This window comes from Caloenas nicobarica, chromosome 1, assembly GCF_036013445.1.
Source record: "Caloenas nicobarica isolate bCalNic1 chromosome 1, bCalNic1.hap1, whole genome shotgun sequence".
In the NCBI taxonomy this organism is placed as follows: Eukaryota; Metazoa; Chordata; class Aves; order Columbiformes; family Columbidae; genus Caloenas; species Caloenas nicobarica.
This window is the reverse complement of record NC_088245.1, coordinates 203376100-203399667: the sequence shown is the minus strand read 5'-3', so window position 1 is coordinate 203399667 and position 23568 is coordinate 203376100. Positions and strand designations below refer to the sequence as shown.

At 45.5% G+C, this 23568-nt stretch overlaps 1 protein-coding gene across 1 annotated transcript in view; it reads right to left on the bottom strand.

Annotated features, from left to right (window-relative positions):
• Positions 1 to 7105: 7105 nt before the first annotated feature.
• MAML2 (mastermind like transcriptional coactivator 2) overlaps positions 7106 to 23568 on the bottom strand; it is a 221333-nt gene continuing 204870 nt past the window's right edge. Inside the window, exons 3-5 of the mRNA XM_065654287.1 lie at positions 20731 to 20934; positions 16974 to 17085; positions 7106 to 11789 (exon numbers count right to left, since the gene is read on the bottom strand). Coding sequence (XP_065510359.1) covers positions 10807 to 11789; positions 16974 to 17085; positions 20731 to 20934 — 1299 coding nt within the window. The 3' untranslated portion in view covers positions 7106 to 10806. The remainder of the gene's footprint in view (positions 11790 to 16973; positions 17086 to 20730; positions 20935 to 23568) is intronic.

The window sequence follows — 23568 nt, the reverse complement described above, 5'->3', positions numbered from 1 at the left end:
CTGAAGCCGGCAGGAATTCAGAATGAGCCCTGGCTTGAACCATCGGCGGGTGCCTCACAGCCCCCTCGGATGCTTCAGCCATGCTGGAGAATTGCCAACATGCTTTCCAGGCTAAGGAAATTGGGAAAAGTGAAAGAACAGAGGTTTAACATTAAATGTCTCAGCCAAAGCAGAGTGGAATTTCCCAGGGCAAAGGTACTTCTTTACCCCGATGGTATTCCCTGTGCCAAGTACAAATATGGAGGAGTGATCCCTTCCCAGAGAATGGTCAGAAGAATCCTTTGTAAAGGTAAGGGTTAAGTAACATTAGTGTAGAATAGACTGTCATCCTGAGTAAGAGATATTAATTCGCTTTTAGAAAGGAAAAGAAGGAGAGGAGAGAAATGTCCTTGTTCTGCTCAAACATTTATTCATGGACAAGTTTTAAAGCCTTTGGCTGTATGAGTATGTCGCTCAATAACCTGAATATCTGTTAGCTCAGTGCCCATTATAAAAATGCTCGGATAATATTCTATAGAGCACATTCCCACTCTGATTAAACCTAACACAAAACTGAACACATTTCAAATTTATACTACGGTGACAGTGAAGACGAACAAAGTTATTTTCTTCACTGTCAGGCCTGTGAAGTCAAAGTGATGTAGCTGTGTTAGGTGATGGGCAGCTTAGGAAATTTGGGCTGCGTTTGCTCAGAATGAGTATTTGCTGTTGCAAGGAATTTGCCTTTATTCTCTAAGGATGATATCAATTGCTACTGGTCCAAATTAACTGTTTCAGTGAAAACATCTTTCAAAGAGGTAGGCTGGAGTGAGAGAAGGGAAAGATAGAATGAATGAGGTTTTCACCTTTGCTCTGCTGCTTCTATGATGAATAAAAGGATAAGAGCAGTGAAAAAGAATCCATAAAAGCCTCAAATGCAGCTAGAAGAGGTATCTCCTCATGCAGAAAACAGCCAACGATCTGCCTTCTCAAGATGCTTTCAGATGCGCTGGCCCTGGCATTTTGAGAAGATGCTGCTGGGGACAGCAAGGCCCAGAGCCGGAGCGCAGCCCCCGGCAAAGCTGTGCTGTCCAGAGGGCGGTTACTGTGGCATGTGTGCCACGATTTAGCCCATGTCCCCAAAGTCATCTAAGCTATGCAGAGTAGTCTGGGATCAGGAACATGCCAAGGTATAAGACCACTTTAGCCCTGTTCCTGGAGCTGCAAGTTTCTCAGTTCAGTAAAGAACTGATTTGATGTCATAACCTCTCTGAGAAAGATGTCTCTTTCCCTTTTGAGATTCTCCGTCCCCCCCTTTGCACGCTAAAGCACTGAATTTACTTGAATCCTTAACTAAGCCTTCCCCACCCAGAAAGCACCTGCTGATCTCAGAATCTCACCAACAGTGTTTCTGTCTCAGATCTGCTTTTTTCCTAAAAGGTTATGGAGAAAGTTCTCTGTTTGGGAACTGAAGAGCTGTGATCCTGGGCACCAGGCAGGTTTAACAGCAGCAGCGAGCTGGTGCCCACCCCTGGTGCCCACCCTGTCCTCCCCGCGAGAACCGCTCCTGGGAGAGGCCACGGCAAGTTTTGCTCTGTTACTGGCAAATTAACCACGACCCAGTGTAGCAGCATAAAGTGAAACCACCAGCCAGGATACTTGTCTTCTGTATTCCAGAGAGGAATTTTGAGCTGTGTTTTTAATCCATGCCAGCTATTATGCACCGATATTTTAAATTGTGAACTTTATATCACTGTTATATGTTGCAGAATAGCATGTTCTTCACCCAACCTGATAAGAATCGTCCAGCATGTTTGTGTATAAATCTGTTAGGTCCTGCCTCCATTTTCCAGCTATTGTTTAAAGAGTCCCGTTCCGGTATTTAAAAAGGGGAAATATCTTCTTTAATGTCGTCTTCCAGCTTTGAAGCTGTGCCGAACAACAAAGACAGACAAACATTTAATTCTCCCCTAATCCTTTAAGTATCCTTACAAGCACATGGCGTTCACACACTGTTAAGCCCGTCTCCTGTAGCAGCTGTACATCTTCTTTTAACTCTGCCTTTAAAGCCTGCAGTTTCAACAGGAGCCCGCGATACTTCATCCCGTGGTGGCTCTTTCTGGGTGGTATGCAGAGGGATGCTTTTCCATAATAAAGCCATCATCTGGATTGAATTGCAGATATCTAATCCTTACACAAGCTACTCCTCTTTGGTTTTGTAAAACAAACAAAGAAGTCAACTCAGACATTCCCCAGGCTGGATTCGGGAATCTGTGGGACCTTCTGATCATTCCAGCAATTAGCTGGCCTGCCGTGGTAACTTCAGCACAGAAGGACAAGCAGAGAATCAAAACCTTTTTCTTCAGGAAAGGGGGCTCAAATGGAAGATTTCCTTAACTTCGCTCCCCCAGGAAAAAGACTAAAGGGACAGGCAAGACAGCTGGGACCAGCCCAACTCCCTTGGGCCTCCTTCCATGTCTTTATGGTATGGGAGCAGAGTGGGATTCAAGTAGCTGCGTTACAGGATGGTGGGGTGTTGATGTTCATATGAATTTGTGAGTGTTCATTGATTTAAGCCCTGCAAAACTCTTTAGTGATTTTTTTCCCTTTTCTTCCTCAACATGAGAACCTTCTGCTTGTCTTTCATAGTTTTTCTGTGAGGACCCATGAAGACATTTAGTCTATTCCATTGGCTGAAGACAGATAAACTGTGCCGGTATCATTTCTGACAGGTGCCTAATGATGTCCTGAGGACTTCCAGACCCCAAGCCCTCCTCACACAGTCCACCCTCATATTATCCTTCCTGTTAAAAACTTCCACCTGGCATCTATCCCAAACCCATTATTTCTTGACCTGTATAAATCAATATGGAGATATGCAATCTTTTCCCTCAGCAGCAACGATTTATCCAATTAAAGACTCTTTATCCTGTCCCCACTCAAACCTCTCTTCTTTAGACTAAACAACCTCAATTATTTTCTGTATATTTTCTAGACTTCTGGTTATCTGCATTGCATATTTCTGCCCGGAGTACATCATGTTACTAAAGTGCCTCTATTCTGCAAGCAGCCGTGGGGCTAAAATCTGCGAGCCGCACATCACCATTTTGATCAGCATGGGCATGGACGCCGGACTTTGGGCTTCTTTTTGAAAATCTTGCCTTTTATCAAAGGCCACAAAAGCCTGGTGTAAGTAAGCATTCTCTGATGAAAGCTTAGATAGTTTAATAGAAAGTAGCATTTCTGGAACTAATCTGCCATCCAAATGCACAGCTACACTATGTCATGGCGTTAGTGGCCATTGGGAGATTTTTCTTTATTGCATGCTCTTGCATAGTGAAAGCTAAAACTGATCTAATAGCAGGAGGCTTTGGAGGCACATCAAAGTGTATAAAAAGGACACTATTTCTTTTTTTTTTTTTTTTTAAAGAAAAATGAAAAAGAAAACCAGAATAGGCCAGTACTGAGGCTTAAAAAAACCGATGTAACAAATGGAAGTTTCTGAGGATTTGTGCTGTTTTGTGCACTTGAGTCACTTGCAGAAAGACTATGTTCAATGTTGAGAAAGTAATGAAATGTTCTCCAGGATGGGTTTTTTCGTATTTTTTAATGATTTGCTTCTTTAAAAGGCATTACCTTGTTGGCATTTGAAAGTTTCTGTTTGTAACCCTCTAAAGCACTCCAGACTTTTTCTGCAGGAAGGTTTTAAACTCCCCAGTATAAACAGATGATCTGTTGGTATTTGTATATAAGAGGCTAGCAGATTATGTTGTAAAACAGGCAGGACTAAGTCTTTGGGGTTGGAGGGAAAGTTAATAAATAAGATTGATATTCAATGGCTGTACTATACTGAGATCCACACAATTAATCAAGACCATCGTGGCACATTATAATATAAAGTTGCGAAGTAAATATGGGGAAACTCCTTTGATTAGTGGATTTCTTTCTTAAATGAAGGGAAAGGTTTGCTTTGAGGGGGTCTTATGCATGAAAACCTGATTTTAGCTGTCCTAATGCAGTTAACTTGCTGCTCACATGTGGACGGGGATACCACATAGTCCTGCAGCTTTGATCACCCTTTTGGGAACACCCATGGAGTCCTGACTGTGCTGTAGACACCACATGAGCCTGGTTTTCCAACAGACCAAGGATAACACGTCCACACTGTGGAAACCACAGGAGAGAGTACAACTGGTTTCTTTACACCAGTTCTAATTTGCTGGAGAGTTCAGCTACTCATAGAGTTACTATGAAGAGTAACATTATGCCAGCTAGAAGTCATGCTGGAATACAAGTAACATGGAAGAAAAAGCACAATCTTGAAGAGAAAAAGGAACTTAGAAAAGGACTAAACCATCATTGGCATAGCTGCCATGCAGATTGACATAGGGATATTTTGGGCAATGCATATATTCTTAGACATTCTTCAATATTTACCTTAAAGAGACTGGTAAGTTTAATGAATCAAATAATATGCCACGTGCATTCTGATACATTTCCCTTTTTAAAAACTACACTTTTGGAAATTTTATCAAATTCCTTCTAAAATAAATTTGAAGAGATGCAGCCAACTTGCTGAGTCCCCAGATACGTCTTTCCTAGAGAAAGTTAGATGTCTTCCATTGATGGAAATTACATTCACACATGAGTTACACACATATACTAACCCTGCTGGCATGTGTGCCCAGTCGTTTGTCATGAGGTCAGTTTATGGAACTAACCCTATGGGCTACTTCTACAAGAAGGAGCTTTCCAAATCAGATCCTCCAATTATAATAATTTCTAATATGGATTTCTCAGTCACATGGTACCCTGCAGCTAGTGCTCTTCAGGCACTACTTTAATTTAAAAAAAATTCTAGGCCTCTAGAATCGAACTTCCCCATTGTACTTAGAGACCAGGTCAGCACAAAACCCAATCCGAATGCCTTCCCTGGTTTTATTTTCACCATGTCATACCAACATAACGGTGCCAAGGGCAAATTGTGACCTTACGTGGTGTTCATTGACCTTCACAATGGCCAGGAACATTTGCTTTCACTTCAAATCAATATTCAGGGTTAGATTTCGCCATCTGATCTGTTGAATTGAAATGAGCTGCATGGATGCACCTACACTAAGCATTTCACCCAAAAGCTGAACAGCACCACAGGATTATCCAAATTCCTGGACATGAAGGGTAAAACAGAGAAACTGTGTCCTGTAGAACAAGGCAGACCAGTCAGACAGAGTGAAAAGATCGCAGGCAGCCCTCCAAAAAAACGTACATAGAGCTTGTTTGTTGTCTCAGGCTGTACATAGGAATGCACGACATGTCTGGGAAGAGAGGGCTGCACGCCAGGCACAGGCCAACGCAGTCGTGGGGCTTTAACCGTGCGGCTCCAGGAGACACTGGCTGGCTCGGCTGGTGCCAGTCCTGAGGGACAGGACGCCATGCAGAGGGACCTGGACAAGCTCGAGAAATGGGCCCATGCGAATCTCCTGAGGTTCAACAAGGCCAAGTGCAAGGCCCTGCACCTGGGTCAGGGCAACCCTGGTATCCATACAGGCTGGGGGATGAAGGGATTGAGAGCAGCCCTGCCGAGAAGGACTTGGGGGTACTGGTGGATGAAACGTTGGACATGAGCCGGCAATGTGCACTTGCAGCCCAGAAGAACAATCGTATCCTGGGCTGCATCAGAAGGAGCGTGGGCAGCAGGTGGAGGGAGGTGATTCTGCCCCTCTGCTCCGCTCTGGTGAGACCCCACCTGGAGTCCTGTGTCCAGCTCTGGAGCCCTCAGTGCAGGAGAGACACGGACCTGTTGGAGAGGGGCCAGAGGAGCCACAGAAATGATCAGAGGCTGGAACAGCTCTGCTGGGAGGACAGGCTGACAGAGTTGGGGCTGTTCAGCCTGGAGAACAGAAGGCTCCGGGGAGACCTTATTGTAGCCTTTCAGTACTTAAAAGGGGCCTGTAAGAAAGATGGTGTCAAACTTTTTAGCAGGGCCTGTTGTGATAGGACAAGGGGTGATGGTTTTAAACTAAAGGAGGGGAGATTTAGATTAGATATTAGGAAGAAATTTTTTACAATGAGAGTGGTGAAACCCTGGCCCAGGTTTCCCAGAGAGGTGGTGGATGCCCCATCCCTGGACACATTCAAGGCCAGGCTGGACGGGGCTCTGAGCAACCTGATCTGGGTGAAGATGTCCCTGCCCATGGCAGGGGGTTGGACTGGATGAGCTTTGAAGGTCTCTACTAACCCAAGTTATTCTATGATTTTGTGATACTAACTAAGAAACTCATGTACCTTTATACTCATGCAGCAGCAACATGAACATCAACAAACCCCTTTTTCCTTTGCTACGTCTGAAAATAGCACAGCGCAGCTTTGAGCACGGGCAGTGCTCTGCTGACGTTTGTCCCTTCGAAGCATCCCCTCCACCACCCCTTGCTGCTCAGTTATGGGGTGGGAAGAGCCACCCACTTGGAAATGGAGCCCAGCTAACAAGGAGAGCTTCTTGAGGGACGGGACATCACTTCCTTGGGGCTCACCTGCTAGAAATAGCCTGGCGGGGATGGACACTTGTGTGAAACAATCCGCAGCCCAATGTGATCTGGTACACGCTGGAATTTCTTTAGGCTAAAATGAGGTGTAATGTGAGGTCGGCAGGGAGGGAAGGATGAGAAGCCTTTTGCCTTATTTCTGGCATCTCATTAGGGGTCTCTGCTGGTGGGGAGAGAGGGGCAGATATCTCCAGGGCAGGGCATGGGCTTGGGGACCTGAGTACGTAGCTCTTGGGAAACCTGTCTCTCTGCTTTAACTTCAGCAGCATCCCAGAGCTAATTACTGTGCTGCAAAGCTACACCAACCCATTCACCAGGAGCTAAAATACCACGTTATTTGTTAACCCCTGCTGGTAATGAAACCATGGCTTCAGTCAGCAAGAGAACATCACGGCTCTCTTGCAAAGAGGCAGATTGAGCTCCCAGAAGCTGCCAGATGCACATTTTTCTCACCTCCTCCTAAAATATCACTGTAATTTTAATTTAGTCAGATGAACGAGCAGTTGACTAAACAGACATTAATTATAAAACTCATATTAAGAAAAGAGACACCTGGGATAATTTTGATTGATTTACTAGGCAGAGTTTTGATAGCTACTGAAAAACATACTATTCATGTTTAGGTGAAAAATAAATGGAGTCAAATAAGTGTCACTGCATAGTACTAGGAGGTATATACAGCCACATGTAAAAATGCATAAACACAAACATTTCTGTACAGCAACTTTTCTTTTCAGTCTGTATAGAGAAACACTGGTTTATAATATGGGGAAAATATAAAGCAGACATACATGCAACAAGGACATGACAGTTACATAGGTCCCACCTGCCTCCCAAGAGTTACAATAATAATAACAATAATAATAATAAAAGCCTTTTTCAGGGAAAAAATTTGAAACCTGGAATGTTTTCATGTTGAGGTTTCCAGAGAACTTCAGATGCCAAACATATCTGAAGGTGATTTAAAGGCTTGATTCAAAGCCCTGTGAAGGCAATGGAAAGACTCCATTGGTTTCAGTGAGCTTGGGGTCAGGCCCAGCTATTTAAGCACAATCCCATTCTGCCCTCCCCAAAATCCAAAGTTGAAGTCTGCAGATAAAAATAAACAATAGTATCATACAAAACTTTGTATATAGAATACAAAAGGTAACCGTTGACTTTTTTGTATAAAATACAACTTTTTGATAGTATATTTATTTCACATATGTATAAATATAACCCAAATAATATGATTTTTATTATTCCTACCAAAATATTATTACTTTTGTGGGTTTTTTTACAAAAGTTTACAAAACAAATAATTCTTTATATTTACAACCCAATACTGTGAAGAGTGCCCAGTCAATGATGAAAAATAGACTATAAGGGTAGTGCACTTAGCCATTGCAAAGAAAGAGAAAAAAGATACTAGCTCTGCTCAGACACAAGTGTTCTGAAGAAATGATACTGGATTCAAGTTTTGGTTGCAAGAGTCTTTCAGAAGCTCACATTTCAAATGCATCAGGCATATCTTTACAGGACTGCAAATGGCCACTGCCTTTGTTGAATTTGCTTAAGACAGGATGAAATTTTGATCCTGGTGATGGCACTCACAGCCCAGGGTCTTCTCCACTTCAGGCTGAGGCTGATGGGACAAAGCTCAGCATTGAATCCACCACCAGATGATATCCTGAAGTCTTGGGACCAGCTCCTCAGCTGAATATTTTTTTTTTACATCATTTGAGGATCTGGAAAACAGTCTGGTCTTAACACAGAAACCAGTGGTGGCTTCTTCAATGACATGTGAGGGTAGTTGAAGTTAATAGACTTCAGGGCTCACTGCTCATGATGAGAATAACTCAGCCTCGGCATTAATGGCATCGCAGTCGTCTGTTCCTTCCAGAGCTTCAGCAGTCACTGCTGACCTGCCCATGGACGGGCTGTGCGCCTGCATGTGAGACACGGGAGCCCATCCTTCCTCTGCTTCAAACTCACGTAGCTACTATTTCAGTCCGGTTTTGCAGAATTTATAGGGGACTCATTTGTTAGACTTTGTCTGTATCTCTCCACACTTAGTTGACCCACAGTGAAAAGCTGCTTTAAGACTTGGAAAAATTTGTGCTGGCATATCAAAGGGACCACATGCACCCCAGCCAAGACTGAGGAGAAGAGGGAGCTTTCTAGACAGCTGAGCCACGACATGACACAATGCAGGGGTGTGCAATGATCACTAGCTGGGGCAGCAGAAGGGACTCTGGAGCAGGCTTTCTCGTCCCTCTTATGAAAAACATGTTTGGGAATGAACAGCATCCTGGCCCAGCATGCCTCAACTGGCATATCTGGCTAAATGCCCATGTTATACCTTTCCTGGAGGTGCTGGTGATCGTGTGTGTGACAATGCTTCCTGGAACGTCAGGAAAAATTGTGCCCACGTGAAATGACAGGGTGAAATGACTGGAAAACCCTTATTAAAACCTCTCTTGAGAAGTAGGTCAGATAAGTGCAGAGGCTATTGTCAAGTAGTCTACTCATCCCACTGCCACTAACAAGGATGAATAAAGCACTTGTAAGGGGTAGAGCGATGCCTCTTGGCACCAAAGCATGCGAACGTAGGCATTGTATTCCTTTGCCACATCTAGTTTTAGCTAATTCAGAGGAGGCTGTGAAACATGCCTCATCACATCATTTTAAAGAACAGCATTTTCATTTGAATTGCAAGATCTGTCCCCATCTATGACTTCTCCTGTCTGACTCACTGTGGGGCTGCTTTATAGGCACATAGCACCTCCTTCTGATGCCCTTACTGACCAAGTCTATAGGAGAAAATGTAATACAGTCGAGACTATTCCCTGGCACTGAGGTCAGCGGTGTGGAACAATCTGCATCCTTACTGCTTTTCTCTGTTAGCCTCCATGGCAAGGTGGCTGCAAACTGTCTATGGGAACGGTCCTGGGAATGACGCACAGAAAGGGCTCAGGGCAGTGTTAGCTGGGCCATCCCCAAACCCAGAACAGATGATTGAGTCCAGTGCCCAGAAATATTTCCCCAAACTGTTTCATTTACAAGCACAGCTGTGGCTGAGTGGAGCCTCCTACTGCGAGTAAGCCAGGTAGTTACAACTGGCCTGCATGCTAGTTGCAGGGGCAGCACTCCTGTATTCTGCTCAGTGGAGGCTGTGGGGACCTGGACCGCCATCGGACCCCTTTCAGCTCCCCCCATATGGCAAAGGGAAGGAGGGATAGAGCTAAAGTGTTGTGCAATCAAAACGGTAGCCTCTCCACAGAGATGCCGGCATTTCTGCTGGGCTAAACCTGTTCAATAGGAGAGGACCGGGCTGAATTACCTGACGCTCACTGAGGGTTAAGATGAAAATGGGGATATTGTATTAGTTGGGCCACTTCATGTATTTGCCATCCTTTAAGCAGGACTGGGAAAGCAGTTGGTGAGGGTCAGATGGTGAGCACCTTTCTCACTCAAATTGTCCATTAAGTCACTGGAGTCCTTGGGGTAAGGGCAAGGTGGCAAAGTGAGGATCCTGAGCTTTGGTGTAGTTCATCTCATGTTTCCCTCAATGCCCCAAATGACTGTGCTGCTGGCAGGACAGTAGCCTCCTCTGGTACTCACTGCAAGCACTGACGAAAGGGAGCAGGCGAATGCCAGAGCAGAGTTATGCACTGGATGATCTGCTTCCTTCTTCTTGTGGATGGGATGACTTACCCTTTTGTGTGCTACAAAATATAGAGGGTTTAAAACCAAATCATCAGGAAAGCAAACGTGAGTTTGTTCTATGTAGAAGTAAACAGTTTTTGTAACGCAACGAGATTTACACAGGGCCTTATATTGTCAGGGCTGAGTAGTCCTGAGGAAGTTAAGGGCTGTGAACATGACGACTGAAGAGTTTTGGACCACTTGGGCTCTTATGCGCACTCAGAGAAATGATTTTTCACAACCCATCCCACTGTCTCGTGCTTGCGTGTGTGGGAAGCTAAACACATTTTTCCACACAGTCCCTGTGAGAAGAACCGATGTGTTTGCAATGCACTGGGCACCAACGTGGGGAACGGACTCTTCATGCATTCTCATTCCTTTGTGGCAGGTGTGAATATCGCTTATATTATTGTGTCACCGGAGGAGACTTCAATTTTTTTCCTAGAGCAACTCTTCAAATGGGGCAGTCACTCTACTTGGTATTTTAAAGGACAGCCAAGTTACTGGAGTGTAAATTAATAAAGCAGATTGTTCACATCTAAAGAGAAAGCTAATGTCCTTACTGCCTCTCCATCTGGTTCACTCTTGGTACTGTCGCTTACGAGTGGTTCCCCAAAATTTCATCGAGGTTGATGTCTTTCATCCAGTCATCGTTACCAGGTTCTGTTTTCAGTAATGAATCTATAAAGTCTGAGTCACTGTTGAGCGCAGGTCCTATACTGTCACCTTGCTGGTTCAGAAAGTCAAACGCTAGGTCATTACCATGGTCACTTCCTTGGTAAGCCCGAGAGTTTTGGTTGGTAGATGTGAAACTGGTTGATGGCAGAGATGACGGAGGCGTCATACTTGTTCCTGGCTGATTCAAGGTAGGCACAGTCTGTCCTCGCAGCTGGTTCGGTCTTATGCTGAGACCTCGCAGTGAGCCAGCGGATTGTCCGTTTAGAGTCTGGTGCACTTGGTTTGGAGGAGGCCTCATTTGGACTCCCGCTGTTAACTGATTAGGAGGTGCCAATGCACGCTGAGGAAAATGCTGGTTGCCTACGTTGCGTTGCAAAGACTGGTTGGGATACGGAGTGCCGGTGGGGAAACGGACCCCTGCGGGTTTCAGTGCATCCTGCTGCTTCACGGCAGCTTCTTGCGGGGCCCAGTTCTGGGCAGTGGCGGTAGCCGTGATCATCACGTTGGCCGGCCTTTGCGTGGGGATACCTGTGGCTCCATGGTTCAAGCCTGGCCTTACTTGCTGCGAGCTGACCATTGACCCTGCCCCAAAAGCCGCTACGTTGTTCCCCTGTGTCATGGTTTGCTGTCGAGACATCACAGGGTTATTCTGACTGGGCAGGACTTGATTTTGGTTTCTGTGTGGCTGCATTTGGTTCATTCCTGAAGTCACATTGTATGCGCTTGGTTGGTTGCAAGGAAGGTTCCCGTAGCAGCCCATACTCCGAGCAGCAGGAACAGAAGGCATTCGGGTCCCAGCGGAGGTGGACATGAGGCTGGAGCTCTGGGGCATGAGGCTATGAGTTGAAATTGGGTTGGATAAGGACATGTTGTTGGAGCTCATACTCACAGCTGGTGAACCACCTAGAAAGGAGAAAACAAAAGTGTTAAAACAAACATGAATGCATCAATGCATGGTGTCATTCAAATACCAACAGGTTAAAAAACCAGTTTTCTAGCAGCAGAATTTCTTGAAGAAGATACTTTACTCTTAAGAGGACTTGCATGAATTTGTTCAAGGCCTTACAGATGCCTATAATCCAGAGGGTGGTTTGATCTATATAATGCCATTGGTAGTCTTCCCATTCCTTCAGAGAACATCAGATAAGACAAAACTGGTTCTCATTGTAAGAGAAATATTGGACCAGAGAAGCACAGGCAGAACCACTGGGCAGGAGAGAAGACTCTTCTGCCTTTTTTTGCAGACACGCTAGAAACCTTACCCAGGACAAAGCCTGCCTAAGTGAGCAGAGGCAGAGGAGATCAAGGATTTTTCTTCCTTACAGGGCATGGCTCATCTTGGCTCCCTCTGGAGACAATGGGGGGTGATAGGTACCATCATCATGCCATTTTTCCATCTTTTTTAGACACCTACAGCAGTGGTATCTACTCCTCCTGGACATGCCTGTCCAGATGACAGCAGGAGCCAAGACTGCATCTCACACATTGGCAGCACCCAGAACTTCCTTCCCAAACAGGTGCTGGGAGAGCAGCTCAGCCCAGTCTGTGACCTGCTTGTCCTCCCATGTGGTGGCCACGCATGCATGAGGACATGGCTTGGTGCTGTGCTTGGTGAGTGCCACTCACATGCCTCCTTTAAGCTCTGCTCCACAGCTGGACTGTGGACATTTGCCCACACAGAAGGTGACTTGCTCACATGGGAGTCATATGTGATACCTGATGTGCAGGCATTTCCTGCACATAAACTTCAGAAAACTAGAAATTATGAACTGGCAGTATCACTTATCTACCATTCATGGCTAATTCTGCCAAGTGAAGAATTTTCCTGTATCTGACATCTACAAATGAATCACAAGAAGAGAGGTTTCCCTTCTCTTCAGCCTCCAACCCTCAACAGAAGTGTACTTCTGTGGCAGATTTGTGAGTATTTCGAGGCCACAATACGTCATTTATGTAATGTAGACTGATTGCTTATGCAGTGCAATGCTCTGGATTAATCCCCAAGAGACTGGTTGAAGAAGACCAAGTGCTTTCTAAACACACACAGTGTAGATGGCACCATGGAGAACAAGAACCCCCCCTCTGCACATGATCAGCTCCTCCCTAGCTTAATTTGCTTTGCTACTGTTGCTTCCAGTTCAAGCCCTACAAGAAGTGCAGCCAGAAGTCAGGTTCAAGGCAAATGAAAGGAGATGTTTCTCCACACAACATGTGGGTCAGCCAAGGAAATCTTTGCCACATGGTGTTGTATGAGCTAAATACACAGACTGAAGCACCGGAGGTTCCATCTGAGTATGAGGAAAAACTTATTTACCTTGAGAGTGCCAGAGCCCTGGACCAGGCTGCCCAGAGAGGTTGTGGAGTCTCCTTCTCTGGAGACATTCAAAACCCACCTGGACACATTCCTGTGCGATCTGCTCTGGTGAACCTGCTTTAGCAGGTGGGTTGGACTAGATGATCTCCAGAGGTCCCTTCCAACCCCGACCATTCTGTGATTTTTGTAAATGCTCGTACCACTTCAGGTGGCCCCCAAAATGTGGGAAAAGCTGTCGAATGGGCTTGCTACTGAGGTACCACCATGTCTGGGAATTCCCTGAGCCTCTCCCAGAGGAGGAACAGAGGAACATAAAGCCCTGGAGCTTTGCTGTTGCAAAGCTTAGTAGCAATGTTGGACATGAGACACTGCCTTAGTATGATCCTTCATAAGTACAACAAAACCAGGCTTGATTTGACTCACTTTGACTTTGTCATCAAATCTTATTAGATATTAATCTGTGTGATTCATTTTATTAGTTGGTCCATCACCAGTTCCTTCTTACTGTGCAGGTGCTTCAAGACAGTGATCATGCCTGCAGCGTTCTCCAAATACATCAGTCTCGGTGTGTGGCATGAATTTCACTCCTTCATCTTGGTGTTTCAATACTAAATAAAAAGTGATGTTAAGAATTTAGAGAACCTCTCAGCCAGCCCTTTTAAAATTCTTGAAGACAAATCATGCGCATACATATTTTAAAAGTCTATGTTTAGTACCAGCTGTTTAATATACTGTTCCTGTTGAAATTTCACCATAATGATGTTCACTTCCTTCAGACTGGAACCGAAGAAAAAATTATCATATATTTCTGCCTTCTTTTTTTTCTTTTTTGCATATGCTATTTCCATTTAGTAATGGATGCAAAGGATTAATTTTTTCCTTAAGTACTTAAAAATAATCTTCTCCTAAATCATTATTAACACTAAGCATGACTCCACAACCAGAGTTGCTTGTTCCCAATCAATATAAACATAGATACCTAAATTAAGAAGCTCACCTTATCCTGGAGGGCAGTCTCTTCCACAAACTGGCTCCAAGCAGGACAAGTTTGACTATAAAGAATCTAATTGTCCTAACAATTACACTGTCCTAACTTAGCATCTTAATTCGGTCCCTGAGCAGGGCAGTCCCTGAGACAGGAGATGCTATGAGGAATCCACCTGCCTTTACCCCTGCGGGGACAATCGGATTCTCCTTCATGTCCTCCCAGGGAGCCCTCTAACTGAATTTAGCTCTGGAAATGAAGAGCTGAAAATCAGTGCTCAGCAGGGAGCCTCGTGATTAGCCCCATCTTTGGCTTTGCTAGTACGTTGTGCAGCGCTCACTACTTTTTGGAAATACTGTAACATCTTTTTACAGGGGTGATAGAGATGGGGACCCCGATTCTTTGCTCTCTGATGCTGGTACTGAAGAGGAGGAATGGCGCAGAAATGGGTGGTATTTCAAAAGACCTGGAAGAGCCATCTGGGGAGAGCTGGTGCTCTCCGTCCAGCTGAACTACAAGGTTGTGGAGTCACTGGGGTGACCCAGCGAGCTGCTGAGCAGCCCCCAGGGCCACCATCGCACCGCTCCTGCCAACGCTGTACTCTTGAAAGAGCACAAGAGGTTGGGACATGGGCTGTACTTGTTGTGCTAAAGATGAAGCTCTCTCTTTCTCTGTATGGCTATTTTTATCCTTTTATTTTTAATTCAAATATTTTCCATTCTGATTTCTTCCAGATGGGAAGAAACGTCTTCCCCGGCAGCGCTGCGTATGGCAGCTGGGCACCCCAGGCTGCGGCGCTTTGCAGAAACGCCTTCACTGCCCAATTCACCTGCTCTGGTCTTGGAGGTTTCCTTGCTGTGACATGGCACCATGAGGAAAAGCCTAGAGGAATAAAATGCTTAACCAAGTGTCTCCAAGCCCCTATGTTATTTTGTTTAACTTTTTGTCTCTTCTTCCCCGACGTGAGCAAAGCTATTCCCACAAAAAGGGAGCAGATTTCCTGCTGTTAATGCCTTATGCAAGAGTTTCCTAATGGCTCCATCTGGTAGCTTTGCTGAGCTCCCAGCACAGCCCTTTCTCCCAGGCTCGCCTGAAAAGCTGCTCTTCTCCACGGGCTCACTCAGCGAGGACTTGAGATTTGAATGGACAAGTGCTGCCAATCCCACATGTTTCAAACGCAGGAGATGGGACTCCAAATACCACAGGATTGGCAACAAGTCCATCAGATTTAGAACAAGAGCCACATAACAATTGTGATCTACTTATTTTGGAGCCTTTCACAGATGTGGCTACAGTCATTTCCATTTTCTCTCTCAGGCTTGAAATGGATTGTTTTTAAGTAAAAGCCAAGAATCTCAGTTAATCATTTGATTCCAGGAATGAGCCTTTAAACAACACACCAAATCACAGGATTCCCCAGCAAACTGCTGGGGTTGCCAGCGCATTTGTTTTGGGGGTGTGGGAGGTATGAAGGCAGCAAGCAGGGCTTTCTCTGCCCCGGGGTGTTGCCCTCACCATGGGTCCTTATGCTGGCACCAGGGATGCTTCTGCAAATTTACAGAGGATGATAAATACTCCGGTCCGGTAAAAGCAGCAGTTTCCAGACTGCAGCAAGCTTATCACTGCTAGAACTTGTAAACAAAGCAAAGGAGTGCATGGACATTGCCTGAGCAGCCCAGCCTGGGCCTTCCATGTGTATTTGGGCTGTTGCTGCTGGGAAGAAGGATGGCATGTGAGGGAGCTCATTAAAATCACAATAGAAGCTGAAAAACTTTTCCCAAAAAGGACAGGTAGGAAGGAAAGACTCAGATCTCTGGCTGAATCTGAACCAAACATTTTTTTTTTTCCCCTCAGAATGTTATAGATATACTAGAATGCAAAGGATCCTTTTTATACTTAAATGCACAGATGCTTTGGAATATGAAGAACATCCTTTGATCCAATCTGCTGCATTTCCCCCCACCTCCTCTCTCTCCCCAGCATCTTTTCCTTACTCTGCCTTTGCTCTCAGAGCAGTCTCCAGCTCACCAGCAAGGTGAACAGCATGAAAAGCCAAGCAGGCAGTCCTGTGCTCCCAAAACTAGACTCTCCATGGAGGTGAGGGCACAAGAGCTGCAACAAAGGACTAGTCCTGAAGTGCTGGGCATTTTCTGCTCTGGGCAGTTTGGGCAGAAATCAGGTGATTTCACCCTGCTGTTTGACTGATCTGTTGAAATGCTGCTGGTAGAGCAGCACTGAGGCCACGCCTGTGGTGTATTAAACAGACTAAAAGTTCAGTTGGTAGCTCTGGTTGCCCATGATGGTGTCATGCAAGGTACTTAAAAATCAGTATGAGGGTCCTGATGCTGTACATGAGCTGCCATTCAAAGGGAGGGATGGTTTTCATCTCAGTCTCTGAAGCAAGATGTACCACGTACATGAGAGAAACATCTGGATGGAGTGGGGTTGCATAGCCAAGTGGACACCTCTGTATCAAGTATGTGGGTGCACATCTGCCCCAGGCAGTGCTAACGGGAGGGGTACCAGCCCCTCTCTCCCCATGTCTGAGGGATGTAGCACCAGCCTGGATGAACCACCAGCTGGTTCTCCAGATCATACATCAGCACTTCTCAGAGGTGTGGGACAGTAAGTAGCACAGGAGAGCAGCAGGCACCACCCACTGCCTCTGCGGCCATGGACATGGATACACCGAAAATCAGGCCCTGGTCATCAGTGCATGCGTGGGTCTTCTGGATGGTCTTCCAGCTGGAAGGAAGGAAATAGGTTCATGTAGCCCAGGGGCACTTACCAGGATATTGGTTTGCTTGTTGCATGTTGACCACGTTCCTTCTTTGGTCTTTATAATCTGGTGGTGGTCGTGTCAAGTGTCTGTTCAGCTGATCTTGTGGAGTTATTTTCTCCTAGAGGATTAGAATAGAAATATATTAATTTGCTTCTCTTTATGCTTTCCCGACTCTGTTTCTTTTCTCAGTGTGCACAAAGCTGAAGTGTTCCTTCCAGTGAGGGTGGCAAAATACTAGCACAGGGTGCCCAGAGAGGTGGTGGATGCTCCATCCCTGGAGACATTCAAGGCCAGGCTGGACGGGACTCTGAGCAACCTGGTCTGTTTGAAGATGTCCCTGCTCATGGCAGGGGGTTGGACTAGATGAGCTTTGAAGGTCCTTCCAACCCAAACTGTTCTATGATTCTATGATTCCTTTCACCCTGTCTGGTCCACAGGAGCGGCATCTGTGAACCTGCGGCATCTGCCAATGAAGTCTGTATGGAAGCCTTTCTGTTGGTTGTATTGCTTTTGAGTCTGGCCTAACTTTCCTTAAAATAACTGAGAGTTTCTCAGCCTCTGAGAACATTGGCTGTGTCTGCAATGCAGTACCGAATGTCTTCTGATGTCTGAACTGTCTTGCTCACCATGCTTGTTGGGCAGAGCGGCCTGATGGTTCCTCATGGCCACCTCCCTGTCTGTGCAGCTGGGTTTGCTTTCAGAGAAACCACAGACGCAGAGCAAACACCCAGGTTATCCTCCCCCTCTACTCTGCCCTGGTGAGGCTGCATCTGGAGCACTGCATTCAGTTCTGGGCTCCCCAGTTTAAGAAGGACAAGGGATCAGCAGCAGGCTATGAAAGATGATTAGGGGCCCAGAGCACCTTTCCTATAAAGAGAGACTGAGAGAGCTGGGTCTGTTCAGCCTGGAGAAGCTGAGAGGGATCTCATCAATGTTTATAAATATCTCAAGGGTGGGTGTCAAGAGGATGGACCACACTCCTTTCAGTGGTGCCCAATGACAGGATGAGGGGCAACGGGCACAGACTGAGGCACAGGAGGTTCCATCTGAATATGAGGAAAAACTTCTTTACTGTGAGGGTGCCAGAGCCCTGGAACAGGCTGCCCAGAGAGGTTGTGGAGTCTCCTTCTCTGGAGACATTCAAACCCACCTGGACACATTCCTGTGTGATCTGCTCTGGTGAACCTGCTTTAGCAGGTGGGTTGGACTAGATGATCTCCAGAGGTCCCTTCCAACCCTAATCATTTTGTGATTCTGTAATTCTGTCTAACCCAAACACACAGCCAGGATGCATCTGGGGAGCAATGAGGGTCCAGACCTGCAAGGCCGACACCTGCCCTCTGGCCATGTCAATGGTCATTTCACCCATGCAGCCCTCCGAGCGTGCACAGCTGGCACGGGAGATTTCAGCTTGGCAGCCCCATCCACAGCCATGCCCACCCCTCGCTCTCTCCTGCCTCCTACACTGGAGGAACTCCCACGAAAATCAGCAAAACCTTTGCTCTGTCCTCCCTTGTGTCTCACCCTCACCAGAGATGCCGGCAGGACAGACGGCCAGGGTATAGCAAGGATGGTGCAGGTCTGCTTGTTTTTCATGCCACTCACCATTGCCCCGTGCTTCCCCGTACATGTACGTGGTGCTGTCTTTCCTCTTACACTGAGAGTGCAAGCACCGGGGGAAGGACAGCGGGAAAAGATTGCAGAAAAAGCCGATTAGTAGGGGAGATTTTTTAATTTTGGGCCTGCAGGGATGCATCTCTGGTAAAAGGAAGATAGAAATCCAAGTTCTTGAATGGAAATCTAACTGCCCTGTGTTCATAAAGCGCAGGCAGTGAGCAGTCGTGCTCACTGGGTGGCTGCTGGGCTGGCGTCACCCTGCGCTGCAGCACACCTGGACTTTGTGTTCGGCTGCCAGAATGGCAAACCGGCTTGTCAGCGGGAAAAGGTCAGGCCCTGGCTGGTGATGGACATCCAGCAGAATAATTTGGGGATCTTCTGCCTGAAAAGAGCACACAAATGGACCTTCTTAAGAAAAATCCGTTTTTTCTTCTGCCAGGAGCACTTTAAAACACTGGGAGAAGAGCCTTTCTTGTGGTATTTAGGCATTTCCGTAATGCACTCTGAGAGTGAGGGCTCTGATTAAGATTTATAAGGCTCATTTTAACATACCGCTCGACCTGAACCCTTGTGAAGAAGAAAAACAAGTTATCTTCCAGGAAATCCCTGCAATACATATAAAAACTGTAGGCAGGCTATGTGTGTATTTCTGTGTCCACAATACAAAAATAAAAGCAAACTCATAAAAACAACATTCTGTAGAATGATTTTAATTTCTGTTTTATTTATATTGAAGAGCTATATGAGCAATTAACTTTTTGTACTGCTAAAAATTCTGACAGAAAACTGCAGCATGTAGAGCTAACTTGAAACTTCAGTTTCGTTCTGCATAAATTAAAAAGTCAACAAATGTTTCCCTTATAGGACAAATGAAATCCCTAATTTCAAACTCAAGCTTTCTAATTGTAGTTTTGGAGTGGAAATAAATTTGTAAACAAAAGATATTCTCTATAGAAAACCGAACCATTTTTTTGTTTGAAAACATCCCCACAACACCATGAATGATTTTCCACTTCTGTGTTGTTCTTTAATTACTGAACGACATTCACTAAATGCGTCAGTACTTCTGAGTCTACATCTTTGTAGAGAAAATAAAGTTTTGGATTCACAGTGTCAGGCTGGCATGAATGGGTCTGCTCTGTAGGCTGAGAGATGCAGGTTGAGGTAAACCAGCCACAGGCTTGGGAGCTGCTGCCAGTGCTGCCTGGGGGACGCAAAGCAGATGGTGGTGTCACCTCCATCCTCCCCCAGCATCCTCCTTGCAGCCCATCCCTGGTTCCCCTAGGGCACCCACGTTGCTTTCTCCAAGGACACGCCAAGCTCAGCTTCTCCTCTGGGACTTCTCCGTGCTTTGGCAAGCAGCACTACCAAGGAATGGTGAATACGGGGATGCAGAGGGCTCATGTTACTGCTCTGGGCAGCTGGGACTCCCCCTCATTGTGCTGGCCATGGGTGATGGGCCATGAAGCACCTTCATCTGACTCAGTTGATGCAATATCAATGCGATGCCACTTTAGTGGAACTGAACTAGTGGTTTCTAGCACTTACCACTAACAACAAGACTACAAATATCCCCCATGCCTCATAAAATGACCAGAAACTCCCAACTGGTCTCCCAGATACCAAGAGAAAGAAGAACTGGCTACAAATATCTGGAAATGCAAAAAGAAAAACAGAGAAAGGAGGAGTCGTGTATGATCCCAACCAAACACACAAACTTGTGTTGAACACTGAAATCGATGTACCTGATCCTTGTTTATACACAGGCAGTTTATACCATGCTGCCTCGGTTGCAGAGCCTGGAAGTCAACTTTCCTCTGTGGCTGAAGAAGCATAGCAGTGCGCCTTAGCTTTTCTTGCAAAGAAAACCACTGTCAATATTCATATGCCTCAAATTAAGCATGTGCTTAGACTGTTCTCATAAAGAAACCACAGTAGCTCAGATACTTGAGTTGTTTCATATAAACTGAAGAAGGTTTCAAAAAGGCTTAGCAAAGTGCTGAAAAATGTAAGGCACACTCTAGTAGGTCTAGGCATTGCCAAAATGACCTCAAAGTTTTGAGGGCTTTCTTCCTCCATTTTAGCTTTCTTTTCTATTGTCTCTATAATAATCATTTTCATGTAAATGAGAAATTAGAAAACTTACGGCTTCTGCCAACATCTGCTGCTGTAGAAGTAGTTGTTTTTGCTCCATCATTTGCCGCTGCAGTGCCTGTTTCTTTTCCATCAGTTGCTGATTCAACATTGATTGCGGGGATGAGTTCATGTAACCACTTCCAGTGTTTGGATTTGAGCAAGAACTGGAGCTTGGAGTGGGGCCAGCTCCCTGGCCTACCACAGAATGTTGATCCTGAAACAGAAGAAATGGCTTGTGAAGGATGAAAATAATAACAAGCATCAGGAAAAGGAAATAATCCTTTTTATGCAATTAGCTGAAGTACAGGGGACAGCCCACAGACTCTCAGGACAAGTGACCGATACAAAGGCTTTGACAAAATGAGAAGGGGATTGAGTAACTTCATCGCTCATGGAAGACCCTGGAAATGTGCCAGGTGTTTCCAGTGGAAAACCTCAATGTTGTACCAGGACCTTGGGAAACGCTAACAAAAGCAACAGAGCCATCCTGGGAATCTTTCAGGGAACTTGTATTGGGCTGTATGGCAGTTTGTTTGACCACAAGGGAAAAATCTTGGTGTCTCCTGGTTCCTACCATCTGGCGAACAGCAGCGAGAAGTTACAGACTCATTGCTAGAAGTGGCATCTATTCTTAGAAAATACAGAAGTGGTAAGTTGTTACTTTGCAGTGGTGAGAGTGGTGCTGCATTCATTTGTCCTGTCACCTCCCTGACGAGTAATCTCTGAGAAATTGCTAATTGACTACCATTAGCATCAGGATTAAATAGGCTTTTCCTTGGTAAAATGAATGTGTAACTGGACAGGACTTTGAAGAGCACTTTAGGGTCTCCCTGGGCTTTTTGATGGATCTAGATTGGCTTCGTCTTCCCCGTGTGCAGCTTTGTGAGGAAAGGATGTCAAAAAGTCATCTCAGAAGGCAATGGGGAACTACCTGGGGACTCAAACCATGAGAACGAACATGGGATGACAATCTGACATTCTTCAGCCTGGAGAAGGCTGAGAGGGGATCTCATCAAAATTTATAAATGTCTCAAGGGTGGGTGTCAAGAGGATGGGACCAGATTCCTTTCAGTGATGCCAAATGACAGGATGAGGGGCAATGGGCACAGACTGAAGCACAGGGAGTTCCATCTGAATATGAGGAAAAACTTCTTTACTTTGAGGTACCAGAGCCCTGGAACAGGCTGCCCAGAGAGGTTGTGGAGTCTCCTTCTCTGGAGACATTCAAACCCACCTGGACACATTCCTGTGCGATCTGCTCTGGTGAACCTGCTTTAGCAGGTGGGTTGGACTCGATGGTCTCCAGAGGTCCCTTCCAACCCCAACCATTCTGTGATTCTGTGAATATGCTTCTCATTTCCTTTTAGCCATGGCTTCCCTGGGCAGCAATGTGCTTCTGTCTATTTGCTCCACCACTGTTTGGCACTTGGGCCTTTACGAAATGTAGGAAATAGCTTTCTCAGTACACATGCAAAAATACTCAGCCTATGTTGGATCACTTGATAGTCAGGCATTCCATAGCCACCCAGCTACAAAGAAAATAAGGTACACTGGAGAGGTCACAACAGTCGTGAGAAACATCAGTTCTCCGACTCCACTTTGTTGCAGTTCACCATAGGAACCTAACCACATAATTCTTTATAACCTAATATGGAGCAGCCCTTTTGCCCCACAACACAGGAATGCACAGCTGGAGCCTGACGCTCCCTGTTACGCAGCGGTTGTCTCAGTACCGAGGTGCAGTGTCGGGGTCTGGTCTAGCACCGAGGTAAAGCTCTGCTCCATGGCTGGTGCCTCCCATGGCACCCAGGGAAATACAGACTGACCCACAGTGAAACAAGGACTGGCCAGATGTCACCTACCCATGCCCTGAAGACCACGGAGCACTGATGCTCATCACTTGGCAAACTCCAGGAAAGCTCATTTCTGCGCCTTAGCTTTTGCGCCCACCTCCCCCCTCCCATAACACACACATACACACACTGCAAACTAATCCAACCTATCTTTCTACCATCTGGCATGGAAGAAACACATGATTGTTAAGAATATTTCTGTTTTAAAATAATTCTCTGGCTTTTAGATGAGGCCACACGAGCGCATAGCTAGCTAGATGAAGTATTTGATGACTGTTACTGAAATAAAAACCATGACTTTCTTCTGAAGCCACCTGCAGCCCCCAAGGCAGTGTTACAAACCCACCCTTCAAAATTTATTGGGCTCTTACACAATTATATCCCGCACACTTTCTTTCAGTTCCAGAAGGAATCCAGGATTGCTCGGCACTGCTACATTTTTCAGCCCTTATGTTAGCTGCAAGATAGAAAATACCTCCTCTCAACAGGCCTGCTTGCCAAGTTGTTGCACAAACTTTTTTTGTCTTTCTTAAAATATTTTGAAAAGAAAAATATGTTACAATAAATTGGCTTTGACTTCTATAGTCAAATGACAACTCTAGCTTGAACCCAGCCGCATGTTACATCCATTAATAGAATTCATCTGTTTTGGTTTTGCACAGATAATGAAGGATCCCCCGAATGTGTTTTCATAGTCCTGCATTAAAAAAACAAACAAACAAACAATAAAACCTAACTTTTTCTCTCCCTCGTCCCCTGCCAGTTCATGTAAGCTGTGGGAAAGGATTTTATTTTAAGATAAACTATGTAGTGTCCATTCACGATACCTATCAAAGAAAGCTCTTCTGTAACAGCAACTGGCACAAAACACCAGCTGTGTGGCAAACAGGCCCTGAGAAAACAGTATAAATAATCAACTTGGAGCCAGTCTGGGGTTTTTTTTGTATTTGGTCCTTTCTCTGCTGTTCACGAAACATCAGTGTGAGCCTATGAAT